Here is a 12,435-nt window from a genome sequence, read left to right as displayed (position 1 = left end):
TCTTAATGACACGTAATGCACTAAAATTAACGAAAAACGATCGTTTACCCGATTATTATACAGTTAATTTGCGTTAATCATGAAATTTATTCGGTTGCGTGAGCTTAAACAGTGAAACATTCATCACTCGTCGTCGCCAACTCTAAATTATATTATAATATTTTAAATAGATAATATCAAAAATATATAGATACAATAAGTATATTAGGTATAAAGCTATATCGTTATTGTAAGTATTGAAAACTTACAATAATAATATAAACTGAATAATAAAACAATATTAAATTATATAATATAATATACTCTATAAATTCGTATTCTATTGACTTTATACAATGATTAGGTAGTGGATTTATATTACACTACAGTATTATTATAAATAGTATACATAATTATTTTAGTTTTCAATAATAATCCCGAAAAATATAAATGCTTGTTTTCAGCAGTAATATTGACTACATATCGTTAAGTTTTACTGGAGTAATATTGTAATAATATTTATAATATCATTTTTGTCTACAGGTGCTGAAATACTGCGATCATTTACACGGAAAATGGTACTTTTCGGAAATCAGAGCAATATTCTCGCGCCGATACTTATTGCAGAACATCGCCATTGAAATATTTATGGCCAGCCGAAGTAAGTACCCATAAAATATATTACACATTTACACTGTATATTATCAGTACGTATGTATAGGTATATGCTTATCATATTATGATTTTTAAAAGTTTCAAATATAGATAAAATAATACTACTTAATAACCATATTTGAAAATTATTAAATTATTTTGTACCACTCTAGGATTCTGTGGTAATACAATTAATACGTTTGTTTTTGAAATGATAATTATTTTATTTTACTATAAATTATTTAACTGATAAGTTTTTTGAAAACTGTATGTACCCAATTCAAAATTTTAACAAGGAGTTTCTTAATTATTAAAATCTTTATACTAAATAAGATAATCGACCTTAAAAATGGTTAAATAGTGTAATAAAAATATAAAATAGATGTAATATTGGATCTAAGACTTGGTCCAATTGTACAAATTGCAATTTTTGATAGATTATTAATATTAACTATTAACACTTTCAAGTCACTATAGCCCCCAAATCATTCAAACCCATTATTATTGTTATAAATATATTATCTGCTAAACTATTTACATTTACAAGTTTTCATTCGAAAAACAAAGTTTGTATCTTTACGGGATACTCTTTAAGTAATACATAAGAAATCTCAGAAATTTGAAAATATATTCTTCAATTATACTTAAAAATTCCAAAATAGATTTTGAATAATTGCATCGTTGAAAAAAATGGGGTTAATGCATACATACATGTGTGTTAAAGTAAATTATGTGATGGTGCCTATTCAATAATTACACTCCGCGGCGAGCATTATAATTCTGTATAGAGACTTTAACGTCTCCTATCGATTAACCTAGTGTTTCGGCGATCGATGTATGATAAAACGCAAGTATCCGCACACTGTTGTTCGTTTCGATGCACTAGTCCCGCGTATTAGAAAATTTCCGAGAATAAGCATATTTATCTTCTACTATTATAAATATATTTTTTTTTAACATAATATGATCTCGTTAGCAACAGGTGGTAGGGATAACACGCGTAGTGTTCCGTTAAATCTAAAAGTTGCTAAATAGTAGATATACGCAAAAATGAAATATAATAGTCATGCATCTATGTAATATTATCAAACGCACATGGCGCATTATATACTTATATAAACGCGTGTTCCATATGCCGTCGGGATTATATTATATTTTTATTAAGTCGCACCGGATGAAATTTTATTCCCATACCATTTGTATACAGTAATCCCTCGTTATCCGCGATGGTTACGTTCCAGCAAACCTGCGTGGATAACAAACCGCGAATAACGAGACCATAAATCAATGTAAAACTTTTTTTAATTTTTTAAAATCAATTATTAATCAGTTAATAATTGTTTAATTCATACAACTAAAGCATGTATAGTGAAGGGTTGAATTTCGTCAAGTGATTCTTTGATGTTTACAAGACATTCAGCGATGTTATAATTTTTCCATCTTTGTGTGACAGTAAGTTGTAAGTACGTATAATGTATGTGTTATACCTATAGCGATTTAACAACAATTATTTAAAATTGTCAAAAATAAATTTCTACAGTGTTCATATAATAACGATAAAACGTTATCGCAATCGTAAGATTAGGTTATAAGCAATAATATGGTATCGTAGACCCAACCGTGGATAATCGAAACCGCGGATAAAGAAAACGTGGATAACGAGGGATTACTGTATTACGTTTATTCTGTTATGAAAGTCGCGACGCAGGTTCAATGAAATTTTTATTATAATAGTATTATTATTTATTTATATTTTTATTATTCTGAAAAAAAAAGTTCATGGATATTATGTCAAGTTGTACGGTTAATTTTTTATATTATGGTGGTCATGATAATAATATTTATAAAACGATGATTATTAATATAATATATTGAAGTATAAAAGGTAGATATACCTATGCAGTTAATATTAATTATGATAATTAATACGGGTAATAATAATATAAGAAAATGAACTAATAAGATCACAAGTACACTAAATAACCATACGAGTGAAAAGTTAACCAATTTATTTTAGAGTTTAATAAATTATGAACATTTTCCGCCAGAATATTTAGCCATATGTACCTTGTGTGTTTAATTTGGAGAATTATCTGTAAATTATAATTTCTTATGAACCATAGTCTATTTTCTCTGATTATTCATATATAATATACGTAAAGTATATATACCTATAATCGCGTAACAATGTATAGACATTAAATGTCTATCTTATCCTAGTATTTGGAAATTTATTGAGCAATTTATAAAAGAAAAGTTTATTAAATTAAGTATACAAATTAAACAGTACTTATATCATAGTAAAGGAATTAAAGTACATATAACGATTTTACATAGTGGTTCTAATTGAAAGAAATGTATGATTATATTATACTTTATTAGGTATAGGATAACCAAAGATTATTAAGAACACACAATTTATTAGTTAAGGTTAAGCGTTTATTTTATAAAAACTATTTATTTAATTAATGATTCTTTTCAAAATAATTTTTTATAATATCTATATACTATTCTAAATACGTTTAAAAAAATGTGCTTGTAGTGCAAATTGGTCTGCATGGTGAATTGTATGTAGTTACCTCGCGTAAGTATCTTGTGCCTCGTCGTGCGTTGAAAAATAACGTTTGATTTATAACCGCATGTATTATGTATTATACAGAAATAAAAAGCGTTGAAACGACATTCGCAGCTATATACCTTTCTGGTTAACTACCTCGATATAATAAACTCGTAAATATGTATAATATCGTCTCTAGAAAAAACTACTGTGACTGTCATCACTCATCGCACGCGCCGACTAACGCGCTATAATCGTATCGCTGCTATATAATGTGTACGCCTAAATAAAACTTGTTTCGATACGAATCTCCTCATAGGTAAAAGAATACTTATATATATATTTGAATGTGTGTGTGTGTGTGTGTGTGTGTGTGTGTGTGTGTTGTCTATATATATATATATTATGTAATAATCGTCGGACCTCGTGTCTCGTCATAGGAAATAATATATTAGTGTATGCATCTACAATATTTTAATCGGAACGCATAAAAAATTTAAATTCTATAACCGAGTACAATAATAATAATTGAAATTTCAAGAGGTTTGCACACTGTGTCTCAGTTGAATAGGAGGAATAGTTCTTAGGATTTTTTAATTCCACTGTTGTTTGTGAACACAAAATATAATTGATTACATCGGTATATATCATATATGTGTATATTAGGTAAATATATACGTTTTAGGAACGTGTTCAATGAACGAATACTGAGCGAGTTTGTTATATTATTAGTAATTTATCTCCAAATACAAAACCACTTACAATCCATTTTTTATATTTAATATTTAAATACTAGTGAAGTATACCTAATATGTAATAAAATTGCGAAAAATATTCGTTTCTATTTATAATATTATAAATTATTATCATAATGCATAGGTATTGATTAACGTTTACCCGTGAAACATGACTAGCTTTTTTATACTTTATCTTCCCATCTCGAAATGAAACCTACATAGCTTTTACACAATTATAATAATAATATTATTATTATTATTGTGTTATGTATTATTAAATTAAATTAAATTAAAGGTTTTTTTCAAACAAGTAATATACAATACTTGTTACAAAAAAATAATAAATATAATATTATGTATATTCTGTTATTAGCATAATATCATTAGTCATTACTCATTACACTTGATATTATATAGATAGAATACCATTAGATATTTTTCATAATTTTCTTTCCTTATTAATTAAATATTAAACGAATCTAATTTATATATCTTAGTCTTGCATACTTTGTTTGGGTTGATCAAAATATTGTAATATCAATTAAATTATAGATATATACATTAAACAAATGTTTTTATTTCATAAAATCAATTTTACGTCATCCTATACATAAATGATCGTAAATATTAAAATTAGAAGTTATGTAAAACTAGAAATTCGATATGCAAAAATACTCAAAATTATCATAGTTATAGTAATATTTGAATTTCAAAAATTAAACTTACACTGCTGCAGCCTTGATCTAACCACAGATAAACTCACGAATTATTAATTATGTTCGTCGTTAGTATTTTCGAGACGTGCTCAACAAACAAGTCTAACAGTTTTTTATTATATATTATCCTATATCCCTCCTCTCTCTTACGTGATAAATTGTTTATGCATATTTTAAAATATTTGTCTCCATTTATTTTTTCTAAATTCTCTTGATAATAATTTAATTTTTTGATTTAATAGATTATTCGAAAATGTAAGACTAAAAGTTAGGTAAAAAAATATAAATGTTAAATTATTAATTTATGCCAATCATAATAAAAATTTATGAATTCGAATAATTTTAACAATAATTTATCATGTTAAAAACAATATAAGACTACTCATAGATATTTTATAAAAATTAAGTACAATTTAGTTATAGTTTTCATATTTCTAACAATTCTTCTAAATTATTATCTCAAACCAATAGATCGCATATTAGTTATAAATATTTACACAAATTATTATACTCCTACATGTTTTTCGGAAAAATATACGTGGATGGATTGTTGATAAATGTATATTATATTTTAACACTGCATAAATTGCATAGGTAATGGGTAATGCCTGTATTAAACTACGCTATTCAATTATATACTTTTATTATACATTAATATTTTTATTTTATTATATATATATATATATATATAAACAATGTGATTCGATAAATTGTATTTATGATAATATAGTTATATAGGTATAATAAACGATTATATATAATATTATGTATATGATAACATTTGATTTGCCGGATTCCATTCCCGCCCTAAGTGTGTGCTTCAGTGTGTACAACGGACATCACTTCAGCAGCCAAACACATTATAAATGTATACGCGACGAGACAATTTTTTTTTCTCATAATATTATTACCATCAGCTCTTGCCACCAGTTCTCTACGGCGTTTCTGTATACGCCCGACGACATTCCAATTGAGGTTTTTATTTTTTTTTTTTTACACAGTAAAATATATATAAATGTAATATTTTTTTTTTTACTTGCCGTCGCGTCGTAGTAACTGTTTTTTCAACTACTCTTGCACCGTCGTCATCGTCGGCGTGGCTTTTGTCTGTCGTCCAAAGCCGGCCCGCAACGGATTCCAAACCGGACACAATCGGCTCTCGAAATCTCACGGCCGGTCCAAATTTCATACCAACACTATATTGTATCGCTTTTTTGGTTCTTATTATATATTATTACATGAACGTATTATATACACTGGAAACTGCGACCACGATCACGTCATTAAATATTATATTAAGCGAGCGCGCGCCGCGCGTTTTTTTTTTGTTATTTCAATTTTTTTTTTATCATTACCAACTACGCGTGTTATTAAATACCACGTGTAATGACGTTTTTCGGCCTGTCCCTATAAACCACAGTTCCAGATCACGTCACGACCCGTGTATATTATATTTTATGATGTCGGTCCAAATGGGCCTGAGCAATAAATCCGGTCGGCAGATAATTAAGACACTTTGCAGGTCTGATCACCATCGCAAAAATACAAACGTCTCGCGCGTGTGTATATAATATATATATAAATTATATATATATATATAGGACGTAGGTACATCTATTATATAATATTATATGTATAATTGGCTCAACCATGCTCTGTAACAAACGACGACACTGACGTGGTACATTTTTTTTCCACTATCTGTCATATTTCATTTGGTCCATAACTCAGTCGAAATATGTGATTTTCAAAACTATCGAATCAAATAACTATGGTGATTTGGTATAATATATATATATGTATATATATATTTATGAGCACTACAAACTATTTATTATGTATAGTGTGTGTTTTGAGCTTTGATATTTACGTTTCGAATACATTTCCAGTTGAATTATTTTTAACACTACAGCGTACATTTAAATATAGATACACAAAACGATTAGAAATGTAAAATGTGACGCACATTTATTATGTAAGGAATAAAAGAGAAAAATATAATTTATACAACATTCGATTCGTTTTAAAAGTTGTTATTACTTCTTATGTTGATTATTATTAACCATAAATATTTATGTCAGCATACACTATAGAATATAATCTTATCTCTATCATATACTATAATATATATACAAGCAATTAATTAATAACAGTTAAAACAAATATTTAGTACCTGGGTTTAAGACTTTAAATTATAATGAAATGTATTAACTATTCATTCTATTCACATCCGGTATTTTTTTGTTCAAAAATAAAAACAATTCGATTTGAGCTATTAACGTACCGTCTTACATTGGTTTTTCACTTTAATATTATTAGGTAACCAATCAGAATATAGCTATAATACGTATTCAATTTGTTAAATTTTTGTGTAACGATTATGTTATCTGTTTTCCGGTTCACTTGCATAGAAAAACAGTCAATCGATCGCTGTGAATGTTTTATGTGAATGGTAGATAATCCGTCTTGAAGCCTATATTATTATTTATTATAATGTGTGTGTTGACATTAGAAACACGAATTAGCACTTATGACTCGATGACGTATCAATTACTTATAAGACAACGCATATTTAACATAATTTGTATGGTTTATTTAGGCGTGCATAAAAAAAATGAGTATATATTCATTGAAAACCATATTTATTCCGATATTAAAATTGTTTTTTTATCGAATCTTATATACTACTTTGGAATCGTAACCCGTTTGAAATTTATTACCTCAAAAACGAATTGTCTTGAGTACCGAGTACGTATAATTGTTTGAAAAACAGTTTTGGTAATAAAAATATTTGTTTTTGAACTGTAATGTACTGAATATTTTCGCTAGAAATATGTATATTATTACTTATTAGATTCCGGTATACGGATCCAAATACTTTTCCAACAAGTTTTAAATAAATAAAAATCCAAAATAGTGTTTACTAACTGTTAAATTTCAAACGGATACATTTTTAAGTGGATACTTTTCTGTTAAAATATATTTTAAAAGCAATAAAGTTCCAAATAAATACCTCCAATTCGTTATTATAGAGACTGCGGGATTTCAGTGCTTGTTACTATATATATATATATTGATGAACTATTCGTTTAACAGGTTTCAATTTCCTTTCATAACCTACCATAATAGATCCCCAACACATTATTGTGTAACTTACAGTGTAAGTACACAATTGTACAACTTTTTATACTTAATATATCTCTGATGATACTATATCTGACTGATTTCAGGTTCGCAAACTATAGTTATTTGTACTTATTACAGTCGGTTGTGTGTACTCGTAATATAAACGATGCGGTATAAGTGGCTGATTTTTAAAATTACCAAAAAATTCGTTTTTTACTGCGTGCGTGTTCTGCTTATATATAGGTATACATGTCTACCATAATATACCTACTTATTACCTCTATAATACCTATATATGTATACAAATGTATGCGCTGTCTGATTTATTGTTACGAGTGTGTGGCGTTTCGTGGTTCGTTTTTAAACAGGAAACGTTCGTTTTGAATAGACCGGAAGTGCTTAGGGGTCGTACGGATTGGAGAAATTATCTTCGACCCTTCTCGTCAGTTTCAGGGGCGGCGGCTACACTATACGAGCGGTGTGTTTTGTTAAGGGCGCCGCTGGTACTACCGGATCAATGTTAATTCGATTTTAAAGGACGGCCGGCAAACTCATTTGCCACCACCCTCTACTCATGAGTCCCGCGAAACTCTTGCAGTGCGTATAAACAAATATATATACAAACACTGGATTTTACCACCATGCCGCCGCCGTCGGTACAACACTTCAGTCCGCTTAGAAAGGGTCGCGCTGCAGAAAACGAATTATATGTACACGTCACCCTCGCTTGTGTTAAAACAACTCTATATTACCGCCAAATGGACGAGGACTATCTATCTCTCTATACTTGTATATACTTGTATATATATGTATGTATATATACATATACCACCTATATATAAACACACGAACTTTAATCTAGTACACTACAGGAGTTTCCTATACTCTCCATCACTCTTTTTCTTTTTTTCCTTCTTCTTTTTCTTCTTCTTCTTATATACGGCATATAAATCGCAGAGTGCGTGTTCTTTTCAATCGGCTAAAAGGATTTGGTCCACTGCATATAATATATTTAACAAAATTATATTTTTTGTGTATATATGTATATAGAGGTACATACACGTGTTTTTGATGTACATTATACAGAGTATTCACCCACCCACCCACTCCCGCGGTCTCGTGTTGGCCATATGGTAAAATTTGAATCACTGTTACCTACTCTATTTAAACGTACATTATTTCTATGTGTACCTATTATTTTTAATTTATATTATAATAATTATAGTTATATACGATGTGTGATTTGTTTGTGTAACTGTTGTATTTTGCATAATTTGTCTTAGTGGTTTTTTCTTATCTTCTTTTAAACATATTGAATTTTGAACGTGATAGGTTTATATTATCACCATGTCAACAAGCAATTATGGTTTTTACTTTTTTATTCTACTGGAGTTATGTTTTTTTTTTAATCGTTTTAAATAAAAAAAATATATACATCTACACGGCTATAAATTGCATTACTGTCGCCACTATATTAAACTAATATTATTTTTATATTCCTACGGTAATCACCGAACCGAATAAATCTATGTTTAAAAGTAATTTATTCGTCCAACTATGTGCACTCAATGGCCGTGTTATTTTTGATATGCCTATTAATAAAATAAACTATATACATGCATGTCGCATATGCAACTCGTAGTCTCGCTATAATAATATATATGTATCTTAAATTAGTACTTTTAATGGGACGTGGTTAATTTTTCTTAATGTGTTATAATTTATTATATTATGTTTTATACGTTTTTAATTAATTGCACTTTAAAATGTGTTTTGTATGCAGTTCATACAAATTATACCGTAACGCATTTAGTTATTATATACATATATTAAACGGTATAAAACTATTAAAAATATGGATAGAACATAAATTCTCAAATATTTTACTAGAAAACTATGTAAATTTTCTGATATAAGAAAAAAAAATTTATGAATTTTATTTAACTTAGTATTTCATAACTTTAAAAATATTTCCATCAAATGTTGATCAAATTTAGGTTAAAAATCTTTTCATTTAAGTTTGAACTTCAAAGTTTATTTATTTAAATACATATGGCTTTATTATAGATAACTGGATAAATATTAACTATACGGCTTATATGTAGGTATATTATATAATGAGTAGGTACCACCTAGTTAAATATCTAGAGGATTTTAATATTATACTCACCTGTTCTTTGCTATTCAACTTAAAATGTTTTATTCAATAATTTATTTTTAAATTTGTTTGTTTTTTATAATTTTAGCATCCGTGATGTTTTCATTCCCTGACCAGAATACAGTTAAACGAGTCATCAAGGCATTGCCCAGGGTTGGAGTAGGTATCAAATATGGTTTACCACAAACCAGGTAAGTGATTGAAATTCTATTTTAGTTTATATTAGTTGGCTTAAAAATAATTAAAGTAATAATTTGTTTCAAAGTATTAATTTAACCTTGAATTTAAAAAATTTAAATAACCGTTTATAACTTTTAATGTACATAAACATGATTTTCATTTAATGTTTTAAACCACATCTAAGGAGTATTCGTGTAGATACGATTCGCCTCCTATCCTCCCTACCACCATAGAAAATAAAGTATCCGTTTTTAAATATGAAAATAACGTGTGTACTAACTGTTAATTAAAACTATTTTAAATATTTAATATACTAGAAGCAAAAATTATATTTTTATTTTCAAAGAAACGATATAAAATGTATATTGTGAGAAAAAAACCTTATAAAAACTGAAAATATCAAACAAATGTTATATTCTTGAGTTATAACATAGTATAGTTTCCTTTATAAACAAGAAAATCAAAACCCATATTCCCCACATTTCACATCAAATCAATATTTTATCGTTGTTTTCTCTGTCTTTATATAACCAGTGTGTTACCAAAATATTGTATATCATACCTATATTATCTCACCGCGTACATTGTTAATTTTTAATAAGCCATAAAAGTATATTTTATTGTCACATTATTATTATTGATTGTATTGTAATATATTGCAACAATATTATAATATACGTATTTTACTATTTACGCTACTATTGTCGTGATATAAACTAATAACCCATCGTTGTTTGACGACCGCAATTTTTCAGACGGGCGTCCATGATGTCTCCCAGGCAGTTGATGAGAAACTCGAACATGACTCAAAAGTGGCAGCGCCGCGAGATATCCAACTTTGAGTATCTAATGTTCCTCAACACCATAGCCGGTTAGTATAAACAAGCATATGGCTATATAGGCATTATAATATTATGCGACAAGCACACGCCCTTACTCTATAGGTATTATACCATGTACCTACGACCCACGCGCATATAACATAATATTTTACGGTGTAGGTAACGCGACACCGGACAGTGTATTTTTTTACAAATAAAAATAAAAAACATTATTATTGTTACGCTTACGGACGCGGTTTGTGCACAGTGTGTGTGTGTGTGTATGTGTGTGTGTTATATACATTTTATTTTAATAATTTGTTTTTTTTTTCGTGTATACGGATATACGATTATAAACGTGGCGTATATTTACGCGTAGACGCACTGAGCCGACGTCGTCGCTCGAGTATATGGGATATTGACGGTGACGGTTAAATTGTGTCGCCGCGTCGGTGCGGTTTCCCCGCCCCACGGTGCAATCGTTCAACGTCCCGTCTCCGTTTAGACTCTCCAAATCACTGACAGCGCCAATTAGTGTAAACGTCACGTGTTTGTCGCCGCATTCGAAATATACCCTCTCCGGACACCGCCACCGCAATCTCCATCACTGTTCATTTCCTGAACAAACACTATTATAATATACGTCATCGTGTGTGTTATTTACATGTTATGTGCCTACAATGCAACACCCACGCCCACAGTCTTCAATAATAGCTTTAAATACAAAAGTCGTCATAATAATACGAGCTACCTATATGCATTTGGTATTTTATTCCGCGACCATCGAAATTATTTTTATAGCATTATAATATGTTGTATCTCACCATTCGTGTGAATGTGACATGATTGAACACTTAAAAACAATTATTATATGTTTACACCCGTGGTCTTATTGCTCGAAAGTGTATAAATCGAATAGTAACCATAATATACCGAATTTTTAAAAATATTCAACTATTTAACAGTTTTTGATTAATGGTTATAATGACTAGTGAAATAATTTTATCTAAGCAATTTCGTTTGATTTAATGAAAACGAGACAATTTTGAATTCGAGATACACCAAACATGCACGGTGGTATTATAATAGTACTGGTGCCTAGTAGTATTTATCAATAGTTATATATATACCTATATGTATGTTTAAAAATACATTTTTATTCACGAAGATATGAAGTACAAATAAATTGTTTTGTTTTTATAAAAACCTATGTCCGTAAAATATACAAAAAATAATATAGTATTGTTGTAGGTATCTGCAGCTTAATAAAAACAGCCTAGTTATTATTTATTTGAATTTCAGGACGAACTTACAACGATTTGAATCAATATCCAGTTTTTCCATGGGTTCTTACCAATTATGAATCGACTGAAATGGACCTAGGTCTTCCATCCAACTACCGTGATTTATCAAAAGTACGTGCTTATATTATAGTACATTTAATGCATAACAATTATGCATACGTTATGCATTATGTTTACGTTTACCGTTGTGTATATTATATATA

The 12,435-nt window shown here is 28.6% G+C and overlaps 1 protein-coding gene across 4 annotated transcripts in view; it reads left to right on the top strand.

Annotated features, from left to right (window-relative positions):
• LOC113549846 (neurobeachin) overlaps nt 1–12,435 on the top strand; it is a 219,751-nt gene that overhangs the window by 203,508 nt on the left and 3,808 nt on the right. For all 4 annotated transcript variants that reach the window (XM_026951441.1, XM_026951596.1, XM_026951362.1 and 1 more), the window contains exons 39-42: nt 523–640; nt 10,016–10,118; nt 10,863–10,978; nt 12,231–12,343. In XM_026951441.1, coding sequence (XP_026807242.1) covers nt 523–640; nt 10,016–10,118; nt 10,863–10,978; nt 12,231–12,343 — 450 coding nt within the window. The remainder of the gene's footprint in view (nt 1–522; nt 641–10,015; nt 10,119–10,862; nt 10,979–12,230; nt 12,344–12,435) is intronic.

This window comes from Rhopalosiphum maidis, chromosome 1 (assembly GCF_003676215.2).
Source record: "Rhopalosiphum maidis isolate BTI-1 chromosome 1, ASM367621v3, whole genome shotgun sequence".
Lineage (NCBI taxonomy): Eukaryota > Metazoa > Arthropoda > Insecta > Hemiptera > Aphididae > Rhopalosiphum > Rhopalosiphum maidis.
Note: the sequence above shows the minus strand (reverse complement) of the source record. Positions and strands in the feature narration are given on the sequence as shown.